The sequence below is a fragment of the Geotrypetes seraphini genome, chromosome 7, assembly GCF_902459505.1.
Source record: "Geotrypetes seraphini chromosome 7, aGeoSer1.1, whole genome shotgun sequence".
Classification (NCBI taxonomy): domain Eukaryota; kingdom Metazoa; phylum Chordata; class Amphibia; order Gymnophiona; family Dermophiidae; genus Geotrypetes; species Geotrypetes seraphini.
The window spans coordinates 75,881,536-75,903,532 of NC_047090.1; the positions used below are offsets into that span (position 1 = coordinate 75,881,536).

General features: G+C 43.7%; 1 protein-coding gene across 1 annotated transcript in view; it reads right to left on the reverse strand.

Annotated features, from left to right (window-relative positions):
• Positions 1 to 21,997, reverse strand: part of INTS13 (integrator complex subunit 13) — a 151,918-nt gene that overhangs the window by 121,328 nt on the left and 8,593 nt on the right. The window contains exons 2-3 of the mRNA XM_033951172.1: positions 20,075 to 20,306; positions 5,022 to 5,096 (exon numbers count right to left, since the gene is read on the reverse strand). Coding sequence (XP_033807063.1) covers positions 5,022 to 5,096; positions 20,075 to 20,299 — 300 coding nt within the window. The 5' untranslated portion in view covers positions 20,300 to 20,306. The remainder of the gene's footprint in view (positions 1 to 5,021; positions 5,097 to 20,074; positions 20,307 to 21,997) is intronic.

Consider the following 21,997-nt stretch of genomic DNA (forward strand, 5'->3'; position numbering starts at 1 on the left):
AAGTTAGATGCCGGTAGGCACGATCTTGGCGTCTAAATGGTACCTAACTTTCGGTGACCTTTTGAGAATCTGGCCCTCAAGCTTCATTCTTATCATGGTGCTGCAAAATTGATAAGGCACATCTGGGAGATGATATTGGTCTCCCTGTTTTGTAAAAGGTTCAAAATTTGCCTATAGCAGAAGGCAACATTTTAAAGAACTTTTGGTCCGTTGGAGCTACTTGTGAAGAAAGTGGAAATTGACAGGGAAGATCACTTTATTAGAAAGACTTAGGGCTCCTTTTACCAAGGTGCGCTAGCATTTTTAGCGCACGCAGGATTTTAGCACACGCTAAACCCACGCTATGCTTCTAGAACTAACGCCAGCTCAATGCTGGCGTTAAGGTCTAGTGCACGCGGCAATTCAGCTCGCGCTATTCCGCGCATTAAAGCCCTAACGCACCTTTGTAAATGGAGTCCTTTATACTTATGGTGCTTGTTCAAAATGTGGTGTTATTTTGGAGATAAATAAAATTTGAAAATCCATCTGATGGTACTAAAGACTAGTTGAAATCTTATACCATCTGTCCAAATGATTACATAAATCAAAAAGTAATAGCTTTAACATTTAATGGCTTTAATAGAAGTAACTGTGAGCAATTGAACATTTCACTTTTCCACATAGTCCCCATGCAAGACGATGCATTTGTTGCATTGTTCAACTAGCTTCTGCATTCCTACAGAGAAGACGACCAAAGCCAGGTGAGCACCACTTCCTTTACTTCATCATGCTTTGTCTTTTGCTCTCCAGGTCACAGTGATGCACCCATGTCTCGTCACCAGTGACAATTCTCTCCAGAATACTCGGATCGTCTTCATACCGTCTCAGGAAATGGGTCACAACCTCCACATGTACTTGCTTCTGCTTATCAGTAAGCTGTTTGGGAACCCATCGTGCATGCATTATGGCAAATGCAGATCCATAGCCGATATCCAAATCTGCAGCCAACTGAGGCACCATTATCCATCCGTCTTCTCTAATTAAGGCATCCACCCTGTCAATGTGCTCTTGTGTGTGTCGGTTACACCTGTTCTTCCCGTTTTAAACCTTTTTACCCACTCGTAAACCTTTTATTGATTCATGGTGCTACGTCAATACTGAGTCAATATCCAATGGTGAATTTCCATAGGTTTCACTCCCTCTGCCCAAAGAAACATAGAAACATAGAAATAGACGGCAGATAAGGGCCACGGCCCATCTAGTCTGCCCACCCCAATGACCCTCCCCTACCTTTCTCTGTGAATAGATCCCACGTGTCTATCCCATTTGGCCTTAAAATCAAGCACGCTGCTGGCCTCAATAACCTGAAGTGGAAGACTATTCCAGCGATCAACCACCCTTTCAGTGAAAAAGAATTTCCTGGTGTCCTCGTGCAGTTTCCCACCCCTGATTTTCCACGGATGCCCCCTTGTTGCCGCGGGACCCTTGAAAAAGAAGATATCTTCTTCCACCTCGATGCAGCCCGTGAGATACTTGAACGTCTCGATCATGTCACCCCTCTCTCTGCGTTCCTCAAGTGAGTACAGCTGCAACTTATCCAGCCGTTCCTCGTATGGGAGATCCTTGAGTCCCGAGACCATCCGGGTGCCCATTCTCTGGACCGACTCCAGTCTCAGCACATCCTTACGGTAATGCGGCCTCCAGAATTGCACACAGTATTCCAGGTGGGGCCTCACCATGGATCTATACAGTGGCATAATGACTTCTGGCTTATGGCTGACAAAACTCCTGCGTATGCAACCTATGATTTGCCTTGCCTTGGATGAAGCTTGCTCCACTTGATTGGCAGTCTTCATGTTCTCACTGACGATCACCCCTAAGTCTCGTTCTGCTTCAGTTCTTGTTAGGATCTCGCCATTAAGGGTGTAAGTCTTGCATGGATTTTGGCTGCCCAGGTGCATGACTTTGCATTTTTTGGCATTGAAGCTGAGTTGCCAGGACCTAGACCTGAGTAGGTCGTGCATCATGTTGTCGGACATTGAATTTATGTCTGTTGTGCTTTTGCCCACTACATTGCTTAGTTTGGCGTCATCGGCGAATAATGTTATTTTACCTCTCAGCCCTTCTGCCAAGTTCTTATAAAGATGTTGAATAGGATCAGGCCCAGGACCGAGCCCTGCGGCACTCCACTGATTACCTACATTTCGGAGGGGGTGCCGTTCACCACTACCCTCTGAAGCCTACCTCCAAGCCAGTTCCCAACCCATTTCGTCAATGTGTCACCCAATCCTATAGAACTCATCTTGCTCAGCAACCTGGGTGTGATATGCTATCAAATGCTTTACTGAAGTCCAGGTATACGATGTCCAGGGACTCCCCAACATCCAGCTTCCTCGTCACCCAGTCAAAGAAGCTGATCAGGTTGGATTGGCAGGATCTCCCCTTAGTAAATCCATGTTGACAGGGATCCCGTAGATTCTCCTCGTTCAGGATCATATCCAATTGGCATTTGATTAGAGTTTCCATTAGTTTGCACACTATTGATGTGAGACTCACCGGTCTGTAGTTTGCTGTCTCCATCTTGGAGCCTTTCTTGTGGAGTGGAATGACGTTAGCCGTCTTCCAGTCCAATGGGACATTACCCGTACTAAGGGAGAGATTGAAGAGCGTGGATAGCGGTTCCGCCAAGACATCACACAACTCCCTGAGCACCCTGGGGTGTAGGTTGTCAGACCCCATTGCCTGGATAACCTTAAGCTTTGACAGCTCGCAGTAGAAGCACTATTGCACGTTATTCTTCGATGATGCAATCTTGTAATAGTATCCTCATGTTTCTGACCTTGTAGCTGCCACATGACTAAAGACTGATCGCTACACTGTGTATGGATGAATTATCCAACAGGCAATGTACAAGTACATATGATGCATTTCGCTAGCTCTGTTCCGATTATCGCGTAATTTAACAGTTGCCTTTAATTTTTGATTCACCCTTGTATATTATATCTTTGTGAGTAGATTTATATAAGACAAACCAAGAAAATTTTGAAAACAAATGATTGAACATAAAAACACTATATTAACTCAAAAGGAAAATTCACCCCTAGCAGAGTAAAAGAATCATGGTTTTGCCTTGCTCTGATGTTTTGTTCTAGAGTGGATCCACCTTTTTGGCAGGGAGATAATAGATGGAAGAGACTCTTGCAGCAATATCACATGCAAAGGGTGCTTCTACTGTCAAACCAAGACACTCTCCCACTTCCCCATTGTTCCTGAGTTTGCTTCAAAGGGGGCTGCATACCTCAACTCTTGCAGGATCTTTTCAATGAGTCTCTAGAGTAGGGAGTGGTACTGGAGGCCTGGAAAAGGGCGGATGTGGTCATTCTCCATAAAAGTGGAAGTAAGGAAAAAGTAGAGAATTACAGGCCGGTAAATCTGACTTCTGTGGTAAGCAAATTAATGGACACACTTTTAAAACAGAGAATGGTCAAGTTTCTGGAATCCTGTGGATTACAGGACTGGAGGCAACATGGATTCACTAGAGGTAGGTCTTGTCAGCCAAATCTGATCAATTTCTTTGACTGGGTGACCAGAGAATTGGATAGAGGATGTGCGCTGTATTCAGATTTTAGCAAAGCCTTTGACAGTGTTCCACACAGATGTCTGATAAATAAACTGAGTGCCCTTGTGATGGGTCAGGAACTGGTTGAGTGGAAGGCGACAGAGGGTAGTGATCAATGGAGATTGCTCTGAGGAAAGGGATGTTACCAGTGGTGTGCCTCAAGGTTCTGTTCTTGGGCCTGTTCTTTTTAACATTTTTATATTATATTTGCCTCTTTGCGGATGATATCAAAATCTGCAATAGAGCAGACACGCCGGATGGTTAAGAAAGACCTGGCGAAGCTTGAAGAATGGTCTGAAATTTGGCAGCTAAAATTTAATGCTAAGAAATGCAAGATCATGTATAAACCGAGGGAATGGTATAGATTAGGGGGTGAAGAATTTATGTACACGACGGAAGAGCTGGTGTAATTGTATGTGATGATCTTAAGGTGGCCAAACAGGTTGAAAAGGTGACGGTGAAAGCTATAAGGATGCTAGGTTGCATAAGGAGAGGTATGGTCAGTAGAAAAAAGGAGGTATTGATTCCTCTGTATAAGACTCTGGTGAGACCTCATTTAGAATATTGTGTACAATTCTGGAGGCCGCACCTTCAAAAAGTTATAAAATGGATGGAGCTGGTCCAGAGGAAGGCTACTAAAATGGTGTGTGGTCTTCGTGATAAGGCGTATGGGGACAGACTTAAAGATCTCAATCTGTATACTTTGTAGGAAAGGCGGGAGAGGGGAGATATGATAGAGTCGTTTAAATACCTACATAATATAAATGTGCATGAGTCAAGTCTCTTTCATTTGAAAGGAAACTGCAATGAGAGGGCATAGGATGAAGTTAAGAGGTGATAGGCTCCGGAGTAAGCTAAGGAAATACTTTTTTACGGAAAGGGTGGTAGATGCGTGGAACAGTCTCCTGTAAAAGGTGGTGGAAACAGAGACTGTGTCTGAATTCAAGAGGGCTTGGTTTAGGCACGTGGGATCTCTCAGAGTGAAAAAGTGGATGGGCAGACTAGATGGGCCATTTGGCCTTTATCTGCCATCATGTTTCTATGTTTCTAGTGACAAGACAGCACCAGATGATGGTACTCAGCACTGCAGAGATGGATAGTCCCAAAAAGCCACTCCTACTTGCTCTAACATGCCATGTATTGGGTAAAAGTTAGCAATCCTCCCCCATCCAAAATTTTCAAAGTGAAAGTTTGCCCATGCTTCAGCTTTGAAAACCAGCGCAAAGTCCATAGGTAAAAAGTACTAGTACACTTTGCAGTTAAATTCAACAGCATGACAATTGTCCCCTATATAAATGTACTGGCACAATATCAACACAATACAAAATCGTTGTAACAATATTTGTAGGTTGGTCAGAATAAGAGGTATGATTTTACTTATCATGAATCTAAAACATTTTCCCTTTGCAATTATTAAACTTACCTCTTGCAAGCTCTGTTCTTCTTGTGTCCATGAATTTAAAACATGAGAACCAGAATCACTCACAATAAAATTCACCTAAAAAAAAAATTATAAAAGCAAAACTAAAGCTCAAAGTTAAGCACCACAGCTGATCAAATATATAATCTACAGCATTTTTCTTATGCTGCTAAAGATGTATTTGTTTCATATTCAGTCTGTTACATGGACACTTACAATTATGCATAAAACAATGTTACTCACCTTTAATAGATGTTTTCCACAGACAGGCGGATTGATAAGACACACAAATGGGTGACATTGAAGGCATCAAGACAGTTCTGAGAACTAGGAGATCTGTCCTAAGTGTAACATTTTGAGCATAGGTGGCCCTTCCTGTGCACAGTGGTCTTAACTCACCTCCTCAGTTAGTTCCAAAGCCTGAAATAGTGAAATAACTTTCGGGGAGGTAGGAGAGACTGTATACTAGAGAATGACAGGGGGACTATTTACCACAGTAAATCCACAGGAACGGGAAAATTTGCTGTGCGATTCATATTCCATGACAGCCGCTATTCTCACATTACCCCTCTCCTCAAGTCACTTTATTGCCTCCCCGTCCATTTCCGAATACAGTTTAAACTCCTCTTGCTGACTTACAAGTGTATTCGCTCTGAAGCCCCCCAGTATCTCCCCCTATGCTCCCCCCCTTTGATCTCCATTCATCGGGCAAGCCCCTCTTATCTATACCCTTCTCTTCCACTGCCAACTCCAGACTCTGTCCGTTCTTTCTTGCGGCACCGTATGCCTGGAACAGGCTGCCTGAATCAATACATCATGCTCCAGCCCTGGCAGTGTTGAAATCCAAGCTAAAAGCCCACTTTTTTGAATTTGTTTTCAGCTCTTAACTGCCACTCACTGCTGTCAGATACACTTCCCCCTCCCTATTCGCAGTTTCGAAGTTCGTGGTTTAGATTATTCGCAAATTTTTTTCCCCAGCCCCCCCTGAAGAATCGCTCATTGGCAGTCCACATCGAAAAAAATGGCCCCGGGCCTTGGATCGGAGGAGGAGGGGGGGGCGATCAGAGGAGGAGGGGGGCGATCAGAGGAAGAGGGGGGGCGATCAGAGGAGGAGGGGGGGCGATCAGAGGAGGAGGGGGGGCGATCAGAGGAGGAGGGGGGGCGATCAGAGGCGGAGGGGGGGCAATCAGAGGCGGAGGGGGGGCAATCAGAGGCGGAGGGGGGGCAATCAGAGGCGGAGGGGGGGCAATCAGAGGCGGAGGGGGGGCAATCAGAGGCGGAGGGGGGGCAATCAGAGGCGGAGGGGGGGCAATCAGAGGCGGAGGGGGGGCAATCAGAGGCGGAGGGGGGGCAATCAGAGGCGGAGGGGGGCGATCAGAGGCGGAGGGGGGCGATCAGAGGCGGAGGGGGGCGATCAGAGGCGGAGGGGGGCAATCAGAGGCGGAGGGGGGCAATCAGAGGCGGAGGGGGGGCAATCAGAGGCGGAGGGGGGCGATCAGAGGCGGAGGGGGGCAGCCTCCCCAGGAGCATAGACCTTACCTGGTGGTTTAGCGGTGACACGGGGCAGGAGCGATCTTCCTACACTCCCCATGCAGAGCCATGCTGCGAGTTCCCGTGGACTCACGAGACTATAACAGTTAGTTCCTGTTGTAGTCTCATGAGACCACGGGAACTCACAGCATGGCTCTGCATGGGGCAGAAGTGTAGGGAGTTCGCTCCTGCTCCTCGTTACCACTAGACCACCAGGTAAGGTCCGGGGGGTGGGTCAGAGCCGGCCTAAAAGTTATTCACGAATTTTCCCTATTTGCGGGCCAGCTCTGCCCCTAACCCCCGCGAATAGGGAGGGAGAAGTGTACCTATACCCACTGTATAATTTCTCTACTATAATTTCCCCAACCCTGAAATGTCCTGTCTAAATTAGATTGTAAGCTCTTCTGAGCAAGGACTGGTTATTGTATATTAAAATGTACAGCGCTGCATACGCCTTTCAGCGCTAAAGAAATAATAAATAGTAGCAGTACTATAGGAACGGGGACAAGACCTTTTACCACAATGCAGGGATGAGAACAAGATCTTTTACTGCCCCGCAGGAGCGGTAAAAAGTCTTGCTCCTATGATAAAAAACAATTGAACACGAGTCGGACTTGGCATTTCCTCCCCAGCTCCTCTTGTTCCTATTTTACCTTCAGGAGCCAGCCATGCCACGATAAAGACAGAAGGAAACCAAAACCAGAGCCTGAGACCAATGTGATTTTGTGAAATGTGTATCCTGGATATAACTGGGGACCACAACGCCCACCACCTGGCCATATTTCTTTAGCTTCCAACAGGCTTAAGGCTCTCTCTGGTCAGGGTGCAGTTGCCCTAGTTGCGCACTCCCTAACACTATTCCTGCCATGAGTGACTTAAGGTATTTTGTTAGCATGATTTTTCTTTTTTTTTTTTTAATCTGGTTCTAGAGACTGTGATTCCACTATCTTATGATTTGTGGGACATTATTATCCCCTAAGCCACCAATCAATAGACACAAAAATAGATTGTTAGGCATTATGACTGGGATAACCATCCAAATGATCACAAATAATTGGAAAAACTTTGATCGGCTAAATTTTACTTTTTGGTGGCAAATGTTATCTGATCAAAGGGGTAATAATAAATCATTTCAACTGACCTGGGATCCGTTGACTAATTTTATTAATAATAATTAACTGGTATACTAATTTACACCTGACTATAACTTACACATCCAAAGGGGGGTGGTGGGAGGGTTGGGAATATCTTAAATTTTTACATATGCTAAATTTGGGAAAGGTTATTGAAGGAATATATAGATATAGATATATATATAGCTAGATAGATATAGACTAGATAGATAGATAGATTTCATGTTTTTCTTGAGTAATCAATTGGTGGGTGGGCGGAAGGGGGTTAAAAAATGATTGTTCATGTATTAATGAAAGATGATTGTGCTTTTCTTGAAATATTTTATGTACATATCATTGTTTTATTGCACTGTTGACCATTTGGAAAATCAATAAAGAATATTAAAAAAAAGATTTTTCAATGTAGCATTCTGTAGTAATTTGGCTTGTTCAGTTTTCTTGATAGTGGAGGGGGAGGGGAGATGGGTTTTGTTGATCCTTGTTCTATACTTCTGATTTATAAAATGACAATTGTACAGAATATTGTTTCTTTTTTTTTTAATAAATATTTATTCATTTTAAAACTTACAATAAGTGTGACAGCAAGTTAAAACTTTTTAACATTAAATATATCACTTAATACTCAGCAATAATTCAAATCATATAACATTATCTCCCTCCCTCCCCACCCTTTCATAACAAATATAAAATATAAATACCATATGATAAAAATTTTTCATATCATTCCTATATAGTTAGATGATATTCTAAAAATTTCCTTAATAAAATGATTTCAATATAAAATCATAACTATTCAAGATTTGTGCAGATGGGATCAGACAGATATTGCGGGGACAGGGCAGGCAGGGACCAAGCTCACAGAGGCGGGGGCTGAGCTCATGGGGACAGGGACAAAGTTTAACCTCGTGACATTCTCTACTGTATGCCATATATGCCTTATCAATCTTGTTGTCTACATAAAATACATGTTAAAGTAAGCAGCACTGATCACTCCATTGACAAGGAGGTTTAAGTTGGGCACAAAAATGGATGATTCCCATGTTTACATCTGTTCTGTATTGAGTCATCTTAGTTTTTGGAGCCACTTTTTATAGGAATAAAATCTTATTTTTCTAAAACATGGCCTGGTTTATTGCGTGTTGGTATTGGACTATGCAAGGTTAGAACTTAGATCTTTGGGGAATGTAAACAGTTCAGAGTCCTACATATACCACCATTACACATATATTTTGCTCCCTGTGTACTGGTTCTCTTCCCCTTCACTAGTGACCCACAGAAACACACTTACAAGAGAACAGGATCTAAGTTAAGTTGCCCTCTGTTCAGCAATAAGACCAGAAAAGTTAAGTCTTCTGAAGAAAAAGTGTGAGAATGCCCTCGAAGCTGGAAGACATAAACAAGGAAGACTCATCTGCCATTCTAACCAAAACTGGCATAGCAGAAATAAACCTCAAAGGACTGTGCAATGGTAGATCTGTGCTGTGTCTTTTGTAATGTTGGGTAACTGGGTTGATGCAAGCAGCCTCTGCTCAAGCTTCTACAGACATTTTAGAAATGGTTGTGGTGTGAGCAGGGATACCTCAAAGGATGATTCCCTTTGGGTCACTGGACCCTTAAGGTAATTGTACCTAGAAGAAGATGGCTTCTCCATGGAAAACAGTTGACTGGTCTGCACAGGAGTAGATATTTTCTGTGATGTGGTCTTCTTACGAGATTTTTCTAGAGGTAACTTCGCAGCATCTAAATCTCTTCCTGCCCTGGGTAACATTTATACACTTTATATTTGAGATGATATAAAGTGTAAAGCAGGTTCTTATCTGCTAATTTTCTTTTTTAAAATGTATTATATTTTCAAATTAAACAGCACATACATGCATCAGGAAATAGAATTCAATTGCATCAAATAGTTAAGTTATCCATAAAAGGGAAAGGAAAAAATTTTTTCCAGATAAAATCTGAATCAAATTGTTAACAAAACAATTCCCTATAAGCCCACAATACAATGGGAGGAAATTTAAGGAAAAGAGGCATCAATTGAACATAAATCAGCAATAACAAAATAAATCAGGTGAACATAGAAGATATATACTATTACATCTTCCCTTTTTAAAGCTTACAGACATTTAAGTGTCTACACTCAATTCCCTCACATCTGCACTTGGGACCGTTACTACTCGTTTGTTTTCCAAAAAAGCCTTTAGCTGTTTCGGTTCATAGAAATAGTATCTATTTGATTCAAAATAAATTAAACATTTACATGGAAAACATAAGAAAAACTAGGCCCCCAAAGATAAAACCTGTGGACGAAGCAATAAGAATTGTTTTCTTGTGTGTCAATGCACACATCAGGAAAAGTCCATCCTTCCCTCCCATAAACTGCTTATTCTGATTTCAAAAATATTGTCTTAACACCCAGTCCTTATCAGACTCAAAGACAAAAGTCACTAAGAGGGTAATCTTTCATTTCATTCTTCTTCCATTGATATTTCCAGGAACTGCATCAAATTCAGGCTATCCACAGATAGCTCCTCTTGTCTCGATAGTTGTTGCTTTTTCGTTGATAAGTATGCACTGGAAAGGGGTGGGAAGGCTTCTTTAGGTACCCCTAGAGTTTCCAACAGGTTTTTCCTGAGCATCTCAATAGGGGCAATCCTTTTAGATTGTGGAAAATTAACAAAACGGAGGTTTAATCTCCGTGTGTAATTTTCCAACTTCTCTACCTTGTTCTTTAACCCCTCATATCCCCTTCCAGACACTAAGGAATTGGTTTTCAAGACTTTCAAATCTTGTTGCACCTCTCCCATACTCCTTTCCAATTCAAAGTTCTTTGCCTCCTGAGTTACTAGGCGTGACTTACATTCTTGTATGGAAAAGTCCACCAGCATTTTATTCCCCTAAAATAATTTCTCCAAATGAGCAACTGCGTCCCAGATAGAATCTAATGTAACGTGGTTGGTTTTATCATAGGAGAAAAAGAGGGCTCATCCCTTCCTTGTTTCTTCAATTCTTCGTCTGAAGAATCAACAGGTCCTTGTCCACCCATTGCTCCAGACAACCAACCAAGTCTCTGGAGACAATCTCCAGGCAATTCCCTACAATGGCAGTTCCTCCCTCAGCAACTCCTTCCTGGCTCCAATCATCCCCTCCGTTTAATGCTTTGTCAGCCTCACTGCTGAGTAGCTCCATCGATGATTCAGGGTGCCTCTCTACACCTGGACATGCAGGCAGAAGTCTCTCCTCCAGGCTTAAAGATGTGTTCAGCCCCAGCATGGCCGCCTCTCGATGGAAGTCACAGGGAAAGCAGCAGACCCCGAAGGAAAAGTCCTTACTTTCCCCTTCCTTCTCCCCATCTTGTGGTAAATCTCGTGGCAATAGAGAGCAGGAAAAACTTTCAGACTACAGAGCTCTGCTCAACACATCTGCCTAGGTCGCCATCTTAATTTCCTCCCTCCTGCTAATTTTCTTTCTGTTGGCCTGTAGACCACTAGTTTTTTACTGATGGGTTATATCTCACTATAACCAGCAGGTGGAGACTGAGACCAAAACTTTTGGTTATAGTATATTAGCTGAGGCTTCCCCCTCCTAACCCAGTCTGCCGAATAGTCAAGCAAAACTAAGGAAAAACTAATGTAACGTTAACAACACTCCGAACAGAAGAACAAAACAACAAACATGTATGAACAACTGTTGGAAAATGCACAGAACTAAATCCTGCAGTGAAAATGTTCCCACAGCTCACCAGCTATGCCAGCTGAGCCATAGCCGCTGTTCTTGTATCTCCCTAAGGAAAAATACCTTTCTACAGGTTACAGGTTTTATTTATTTAATATACTTCTATATCACTTTACAGCAAATTTAGTCATAGGAAAAGAACTCCATAATTAGACAGATAAAAGCCCATAAAATCATTCTTAGTGAAATATAATCCAAATCATCTAGTACAATCCAGTACAACCCAATTAAATGTGTACAATTCAATACAGTCCAATAAAATTCAGTCCAATAATCTCTGCAATTGCAATCCTCTAAAAATTATTTTCAGTTCTCATCTAGCCCAGTCCCATAGCTGCTGAAACACACAGGCTTTTAAACCCTTTTTAAATCAAAGTAAGGTAATTCTTCCCTCAAAAACTTGTGGGAGGAAATTCTAGGTAATTAAGGCTTGCATAAATAAATATGTTTTCAAGTGTTTCTTAAACTGTTGAAGCGTGTACACTTTCACAAAGTACTTGGGAGAGTATTCCATAATTGTGGCCCTGAATTTGAAAATGCACCATTAATAGTGATAGTGTCGCATTTTCTTTTTGTCATTGACCTGTAAGGATCTTCTAGAAACAACTCGTTTGAAGTAAAAAGGCATTGTGCAATGCAAACTCTGAAAGAGGAAACACAGCACCTAAACTGAATTCTAAATTTTACAGGTGGTCGATGTAGCTTCTTCAAAACTGGACTAATATGACTTCTTTGAAGGTGTGCATAAACACGTGGATAAAAGTGAGCCGGTTGATATAGTGTATCTAGATTTTCAGAAAGCTTTTTATAAAGTTCCTCATGAGAGGCTCCTGAGAAAATTAAAGTGTCATGGGATAGGTGGCAAAGTTCAGTTGTGGATTACGAATTGGTTATTGGATAGAAAACAGAGGGTAGAGTTAAATGGTCATTTTTCTCAATGGAGGAGAGTCAACAGTGGAGTGCCGCAGGGGTCTGTACTGGGACCGGTGCTATTTAAATTATTTATAAATGATCAGGAAATTGGAATGACGAGTGAGGTAATTAAGGGCTCCTTTTATTAAGGTGCGCTAGCGTTTTTAGCGCACGCAGTATTTTAGCATACGCTAAACCCGCGCTACACTTCTAGAACTAATGCCAGCTCAATGCTGGCATTAAGGTCTACCGCACGTGGCAATTTAGTGCACGCTATTCTGCACATTAAGGCACTTACATACCTTTGTAAAAGGAGCCCTAAATTTGCAAATGACACTAAACTGTTCAAAGTTGTTAAAATGTATGTGGATTGTGAAAAATTGCAGGCAGACCTTAGGAAATTGGAAGACTGGGCGTCCAAATGGCAAATGAAATTTAATTTGGACAAATGCAAAGTGATGCACATTGGGAAGAATAACCTGAATCACAGTTACCGGGTGCTAGGGTCCACCTTGGGGATTAGGGCCCAAGAAAAGGATCTGGGTGTCACCATAGACAATACGAAGAAATCTTCCGCCCAATGTGCGGCAGTGGCAAAAAAAGCGAATAGGATGCTAGGAATTATTAAAAAAAGGGATGGTTAAGAAGACTAAGAATGTTATAATGCCCCTGTATCGCTCCATGGTGCAACCTCATCTGGAGTATTGCATTCAATTCTGGTCTCCTTATCTCAAGAAAGATATAGTAGCACTAGAAAAGGTTCAAAGAAGAGCGCCCAAGATGGTACAGGGGATGGAACTCCTCTCGCATGAGGAAAGACTAAAACGGTTAGGGCTCTTCAGCATGGAAAAGAGATGGCTGAGGGGACATATGATTGAAGTCTACAAAATCCTGAGTGGAGTAGAACGGATATAAGTGGATCGATTTTTCACTCCATCAAAAATTACAAAGACTAGGGGATACTTGGTGAAGTTACAGAGAAATACTTTTAAAACCAATTGGAGGAAATTTTTTTTCACTCAGAGAATAGTTAAGCTCTGGAACTCGGATAGCATAGCTGGTTTTAAGAATGGTTTGGACAAGTTCCTGGAGGAAAAGTCCATAGACTTGTTATTGAGAAAGACATGAGAGAAGCCATTGCTTGCCCTGTATTGGTAGCATGGAAACCCAAGTAAAATTGCTATACCTTGGGTTTTGGCCAGGCACTGGTGACCTGGATTGGCCACTGTGGGAAAGGGCCACTGGACTTGATGGTCCATTGGTCGGACCCAATGAGGCTATTCTTATGTTCTTATGATAGCACAAAACTTTGTACAACTGCTCAAAAATCAGAAGCTTGCGCAGGTTTCAATTTACTAACTCATCTTAGATAGTAAAAAAAAATCACATGAGTAATTTGGTTCTGAAACGACAAGTCGGATCAAGCATGCATCCCAAATTTCTTATCATAGGTTTCACCACCAATGACCCAGAAAAGATCTTCAAGAAAAGTTCAAATGGTACCACCTAACATCTGCGTATCATTAACATTTCCGATTTATCAACATTCAATAGCTTATTATATATCATCCACTCACTTACATCTTCCATACATTTAGACATTTTTACATAAAATCATCTCTCATTCACAAAAAAAAAAAAAAATTGAATGTCATCTGTGTACATACGATAACTGACCTGTAGATTTTCAAATACAGACCCTAATGGTGCTATTTATCTATAATAATAAAATGTTAGCCGCGCATGCGCACTCTAAAGCCGTGTTCCCTGATCCGTCACAGCCATGAGAGTGTGCATGCGCGCTTACACGCATCGGGCTTACCACCGCTGCCGCCAGCCGAGGTCTGCGCATCGGGCTTATGCTCAAGCCGCTGCCTGAACTAAAAAATGCTTTGCAATTGTTAATAAAGATAATTTTAAAAAAAATAAAAAAAGAAGGGTAAGCCGCAAGGCTGCGGCGGCCTTCCTCACCTGGCTCTCATGGTGCGGCTGAGCGCTGACGGCCGGCGAAACCCTAAATGTTGACACTGAATCCAAGCTGAGGTCTATTAAATTCTGGGCGCATCAGGCTTATGCTCAAGCTGCCGCCACAGCTCCTCTCTCGAACCGCACCAGGCGGGGATCGAGAGAGGAGCTGCAACGGCAGCTTTGAACTTAAAAATGAGCCTCTCACGGTGCGGCTGAGCGCTGGCGACCGGCGAAACACTAATGCTGACCAAGGCTGCCTAAAGAAAGTTAGGATAAACGCTAACAACTCCCCACCCTAAAAATCGCCAGGGGTGCAGCTCTACCCAGATAAACCATCAAACAGGCTGCGGCGGCCTTCCTTTCCTGCCTCTCCCACGGTGCGGCTGAACGCTGGCGGCTGGCGATCCACCTCTAATGCTCCCTCTCAGCTACTCCCGCTGCCAAATAAAGGCTGTTCATACATGGAGGCGCGGAGCCGCGACGACAGGTTTGAACTCAAAAAAATAATTATAAAAATAACTAAGGGAGCCGTTAGCCTTTAAGCAGCTCCCTCTTAATTTAAGGTAAGTCTAAAAAAACGTTGCCAAAGTTAAACTAAATTTGCGGATCTGTACTGAAGGAGTTTAAGCAACTGTGCCATGTATTTTTTTAAATAGCAGGTGCGTTAGACGGTCGCCATGCACAGGGAAGTGGGGAGGGGGGAAATGCTGCTGCACAGGGAAATGGAGGGGGAGGGAATGCTGATATGCTGTACAGGGAAGTGGGGGGGAGTGAGGAAAATGATGCACAGGAAGTGGGGAGAGGGGAAATGCTGCTGCACAGGGAAATGGAGGGGGAGGGTGGCCAGCTCTCTTAATTCCTTGCCGGCCCCCCCACCTTCCCTTCTCGCGGTCTCAAAAAAATATAAACTGCTGCACAGGAAAATGGACAGGGGAAGGAATGCTGCTGCAGCTGCTGCACAGGGAAGTGGAGAGGGAGGAAAATGCTGCACAGGGAAATGGGGAGGGGGGAAATGCTGCTGCACAGGTAAATGGAGGGGGAGGGAATGCTGATATGGCTACTGTACAGGAAAGTGGAGAGGGGGAGATAAATTCTGCATAGGGGGCAGGAAGAAAGACAGATAGAAACAAAGACAAATAGTAGGAGGGAGGGAGACAGAAAGAAAAGAAGAAAGACACAAGAACAGGGAGAGAGACAGAAAGAAAGAAAGACAGACATACATATATTCTAGCACCCGTTAATGTAATGGGCTTAAAGACTAGTAGGTTAAATAATATGGCAGACAATACTGACCCCTGTAGCCAGTGGCGTACCAAGGGGGGGGCGGGAGGAGCGGTCCGCCCCGGGTGCCAGCCCTGAAGGGGTGCTCCCGGCCTTGCCGTTCAGTCCCCCCACACCCCCGAAGGACCGCTCGCCCCACTGACCTTCCTGCACCACCTGTGAAGCAGCAAGCAGCAGGATCGCGAGGTCAGCTATCCCTAAGCTGCTTGGGCGCTGCTTCCTGCGCCGCGGTCCCGCCCCACCTCTGACGTCAGAGGAAGGGCGGGAACACGGCGCAGGAAGTAGCGCAGGGATAGCTGACGTCGCGATCCTGCTGCGGCTGCTTCATAGGTGGTGCAGGAAGGTCAGTGGGGCGAGCGGTCCTTCGGGGTGGTGGTGGTGGTGGTGGGGACTGAACGGCAAGACCGGGAGCATAGGTAGTGCTGCTTCATAGGTGGTGCGGGGAGGCCAGGGGGGCGAGCGGTCCTTCGGGGTGGGGTGGGTGGGCAGGCAGGCAGGCATTCAAGGGGGCGGGGGGTGACAGGCAGGCAGGCCTTCGGGGGGGGGTGTGCAGACCTTCAAGGGGGAGGGACAGGCCTTCAAGGGGGGGGCAGGCAGGCCTTCAAGGGGGGACAGGTCTACAAGGGGGGACAGGCCTACAAGGGGGTGGGCAGGCCTACAAGGGGTGGGACAGGCCTTCAGGGGGGGTGCAGGCCTTCAGGGGGGGTGCAGGACTTCGGGGGGGTGCAGGCCTTCAAGGGGGGGACAGGCCTTCAAGGGGGGGACAGGCAGGCAGGTCTTCAAGGTGGGGGGACAGGCCTACAAGGGGGTGGGACAGGCCTTCAAGGGGGGGGGGAGGCCTTCAAGGGGGGGACAGGCCTTCAAGGGGGGGACAGGCCTTCAAGGGGGGGACAGGCCTTCAGGGGGGGACAGGCCTTCAGGGGGGTGCAGGCCTTCAGGGGGGTGCAGGCCTTCAAGGGGGGACAGGCAGGCAGGTCTTCAAGGTGGGGGGACAGGCCTAAAAGGGGGAGGGACAGGCCTTCAAGGGGGTGGGCAGGCCTACAAGGGGGTGGGCAAGGCCTTCAGGGGGGGTGCAGGCCTTCAGGGGGGGTGCAGGACTTCGGGGGGGTGCAGGCCTTCAAGGGGGGGACAGGCCTTCAAGGGGGGGACAGGCCTTCAAGGGGGGGACAGGCCTTCAAGGGGGGGACAGGCCTTCAAGGGGGGGGACAGGCCTTCAAGGGGGGGACAGGCCTTCAAGGGGGGGACAGGCAGGCAGGTCTTCAAGGTGGGGGGACAGGCCTACAAGGGGGTGGGACATGCCTTCAAGGGGGGTGCAGGCCTTCAAGGGGGGACAGGCCTTTGGGGGGGACCCTGGTTTAGAAGTACACAGAGGGAAGGGGGTGTTCAAAGAGACGTGCATATGCCAAACTTTGGGGGGGGATGAAGAAATAATGGGTCTGAAAATAGAGGAGAGGGAGAGAAATGATGGACCATGGGATTTAGGGAGGGAAGGAACTGAAAGGGAGAGAAATTGGACACAAGGGATGGTGTGGAGGAGGGATAGAGATACTGGATAGGAGGGTAATTGGGAAAAGAAAGGGAGAGATGGTGGACTCTGGGGTGGTGGGGAAGGAGGGAGAGATGCCAGATGAAAGGGTAGTTAAGAAAAGGTGGATCTGTGGAGGGAAATGAAAAAAAAGGAAAGATACCAGACTTCCTGGGGAGGGAAGGGAAATGGAAAGGGAGGACAGAGTTGGCAGATGGATGGTTAGCACGCAGAAAGAAGAAAGAAGGAGACCCTGGCAAGCAAGTTATTAGAAGAAAACCAGAGCCTTGGACCAACAAGATTTGAAATATAACCAGACAACAAAAGGTAGAAAAATTAATTTTATTTTCTGTTTTGTGATTATAATATGTCAGATTTGAAATGTATATCCTGACAGAGCTGGTGTTGGACTGCAAACGTGAGCTAGGATTTAACAGAGAGAGGAAAAGTCCTTTTTGTTTCTTTATTTTATTTACACCACAGCGCCAGTGTGGTTAGGAGAAGCCAAAGGGGGTGAAAAAGCTATAAAACCCACCAGGAGTTTTGAAAAAAATCACCCAACTGGGCAGGAAAATCGAATTGAAAAACCAATTCAATAGGCTGAATCGAATCGAAATTTTTTTTCCTGAATCTGGCAGCATTAGTTTGCGCTACTGTCTTAGACTTTAGGACCTGGGATTGGGGAGAGATGGCATCCTCAGTACTTTATAATGCAAGTGAAACGAGGATTTGGTCAGACTTTTGAAGGGTCTGCAGAAAAAAAATATTGTATAGGCCGGGGACATGAAACAGCAGGAAATGGGAACTTTTCTTCCTTCTATTTTTGTGAATGGAAAGGCTGAGGATGTCAGAGAGTTCAGTTAAAATATGTGCTTTATAAGAAAATATAATAATGTGTTTTATAAAGTTTATAGCATAGCTGGCCTACCCAGTGAGGTGTTTCTAGTGGTGGTGGTGGCAGCGTGTCAATGTGTTGAGAGGAAGAGGTGGTCTGGGAAATTCTGCTGAGCAAACTCCGGGCCCATTTCCACCCCCCAGTTAGTCCACTCCACTCAACTGGTTCACACACTGAGTGGGTCATTGGGTGTTGTGTTGGGATCTCTTCCAGTGGTTTATCAGTATCTCCTTCTGGTCCAAGGAAGGAAACTTTGTTATCCTTAGCATTGACCTACAGAATATGTTTGTAACAGCGCTGCTTGTGTGGCATTAGGCTATGTAGTGATCGAAAGAAAAAAACAGACCTTTGCACATTTTTGCACTATATGGTGGGTGTATGAGGAGATTCACATTTCCTGCACAGCTAAATCCATGTGAAGTTACCTTGTGCTGTATTTGACATCTAGCAAGGTCTCTGTTTGAAAGGAAAGATCTAAACTTAAAAATGAAGTGGCCAGAAGTTATGGTAAAAGCAGATAGTGTAGCTGGTTTTAAGAAAGATTTGGACAAATTCCTGGAGGAAAAGTCCATAATCTGTTATTAAGACATGGGGGAAGTGTCTGCTTGCCCTGGATCGGTAGCATGGAATGTTGCTACTCTTTGGGTTTTGACCAGGTATTAGTATCCTGGATTGGCTACCATGAGAATGGGCTACTGGGCATGATGGACCATTGGTCTGACCCAGTTAGGCTATTCTTATGTTATGTTCTCATCTGTAGGGGCCTTTGTTTTCACTTCTTATTTTAATGTATTTTTTTTCTGGGAACTTATCAGTGTTTTTTATAATGGGAACAAAAATGGAAGAGAATTAATGTGTGTGGGATGAGGGGGTAACTAATTTCTTCAGCTAAATAATTCAATCCACTTCAAACAGACATAGGAGAACTCACGCACCATTCACACACCCTCCAACCAAAAACGTCAAAAGGAAAAAAACTGTTCGACAACCTCCTAGCCATTCGAGCTGCAACACTCGACCCCCAACCCTACAACCAATTGACATCGACCACATACTGCAAAACCTTCAAAAAGAAATAAAAACCCTTCTATTCAAAAAACACATAAAACCGAACTAACACAATCAGAACTGTCCCAAGCATCACCTGCAACTACTCCATATGTACTTCTGATGTCATGACAATTCAGACATAATTTATGTTATGTTTGGAATATAAGAAAATTTTCACTGCCTGTTTCTATTCTGACCATTTATTCCGTTTCATGGTCATTACAAAAAATATTTTTTTACATGGGGGGGGTGTCAAAAAATGATGGGCCCCGGGTGCCACATACCCTAGGTACGCCACTGCCTGTAGCATGCCTGCCGAATAGTCAAGCAAAACTAAGGAAAAACTAATGTAACGTTAACAACACTCCGAACAGAAGAACAAAACTGTTGGAAAATGCACAGAACTAAATCCTGCAGTGAAAATGTTCCCACAGCTCACCAGCTATGCCAGCTGAGCCATAGCCGCTGTTCTTGTATCTCCCTAAGGAAAAATACCTTTCTACAGGTTACAGGTTTTAGTTATTTAATATACTTCTATATCACTTTACAGCAAATTTAGTCATATTTAGTCATAGGAAAAGAACTCCATAATTAGACAGATAAAAGCCCATAAAATCATTCTTAGTGAAATATAATCGACATCACATATTTATCTAAGATTTTTCCATAAAAGACTGAAACCATTCATAAACAGCCCTTTTTACACCCAGTTTTATCAATTTCTGCAATATCAAATCAATTTTCACAGTGTCAAATGCTGACAACACATCTAAGGACACCAAATGATAGATGGTATATCTATCAATTCTAATCTCATCAATTGTTGAAACTTAATGGGGTTTCAACCCCATGTCCTTTTCAATTTTTTTCTATTCCGCATTTACCTATTCAGTTCAAGGTCGGATTACCCAGTAAGTTACAATGAACAATTTGACATGGACATTCAGTAGGGTTGCTAGTACAGGTAGATCAGTATATTTCAATTTTGCCTTTAAGTGATTATTTCAATTTCTTAAAACATTTTGCTTACCAATTTCTTGAAGGGAAATATATCATACATTATTCGACAGTATTCCATACATGATTCCACAGCACAGGTCCACAGTGATTTAGATATAGGCGCTAGAGGTATGATTCCTTGGGTTCGGTTCTTTGTTAGCATATCAAACTCGACATGTTGTCTACAGGACTCTGCCATATAAGGACAGTGATCCACAACAAATACAGTTTTATGAGACTCTGAGAAAATTTTCATTGTTTTCCTGAAATTAAAAACAGAAAATGATTCCATTAACTTTTGTGTACATGGTGGAATAAAATCTAAAATCTGAAGTAAACTAAAAGATCACATGAGTTGATGAATTTGCAATCTGCAAACCTACTGATCTGAGATTTTTATTCTCAATCAGCCCTCTAACTACAATGTAGACTGATTACTTACTGTATTTCAGATGAGACAGATTTTTTTCCTCATGTATAAGACTTTAACCTTCTGCTCTACCCTTCACAAATAATTAAAGTATGTCAATTAAAAAAAAAAAAAAAATATATATATATATATATATATGTATATATAAAAATAAATATATATGTATATATCTAGATTTCCAAAAAGCCTTTGACAAGGTGCCTCATGAACGTCTATTCCGGAAACTGAAGAACCATGGGGTGGAAGGAGACGTACATAGATGGATCAGAAACTGGTTGGAGGGTAGGAAGCAGAGGGTAGGAGTGAAGGGCCACTACTCGGACTAGAGGAGGGTTATGAGTGGTGTCCCGCAGGGCTCGGTGCTCGGGCTGCTACTATTTAATATATTCATAAATGATCTAGAAAAGTGTGAGATAATAAAATTTGCAGACGACACCAAACTATTTAGTGGTGCTCGGACTATAGAGGAATGTGAAGAATTGCAAAGGGACTTGAACAAACTAGGGGAATGGGCGACGAGGTGGCAGATGAAGTTCAACGTTGAGAAATGTAAAGTATTACATATGGGAAGCAGAAACTTGAGGTACAAATATACGATGGGAGGGATATTATTGAATGAGAGTACACAAGAAAGGGACTTGGGGGTAATGGTGGACATGACAATGAAGCCGATGGCACAGTGCGCAGCGGCCGCTATGAGAGCGAATAGAATGCTTGGTATAATCAAGAAGGGTATTGCGACCAGAACGAAAGAAGTTATCTTGCTGTTGTATCGGGCGATGGTGCGTCCGCATCTGGAGTACTGCGTCCAATTTTGGTCGCCGTACCTTAAGAAGGATATGGCGTTACTCGAAAGGGTTCAGAGGAGAGCGACACATCTGATAAAAGGTATGGAAAACCTTTCATACGCTGAGAGATCGGAGAAATTGGAGAAGAGGAGACTTAGAGGGGATATGATAGAAACTTACAAGATCATGAAGGGCATAGAGAAAGTGGAGAGAGACAGATTCTTCAAACTTTCAAAAAATAAAAGAACAAGAGGGCATTCGGAAAAGTTGAAAGGGGGCAGATTCAAAACGAATGCTAGGAAGTTCTTCTTTACCCAGCGTGTGGTGGACACCTGGAATGCGCTTCCAGAGGACGTAATAGGGCAGATTACGGTAACGGGGTTTAAGAAAGGATTGGACAATTTCTTGTTGAAGAAGGGGATAGAGGGGTATATAGATAGAGGATTACTACACAAGCCCAGGACTTGTTGGGCTGCCGCGAGAGCGGACTGTTGGGCACGAAGGACTTCAAGTCTGACCCAGCAGAGGCATTGCTTATGTTCTTATATATATATATATATATATATATATATATATATATATATATAATTAAAGTATGTCAATTAAAAAAAAAATATATAGATATATATGAATATATAAAAATAAATATATATATATATATATATATATATATAGGATGTCCCAAAAGTCACTGCACACTTTTTTTTCTATTTCGTTCTAGGTATCATTTGCAGAG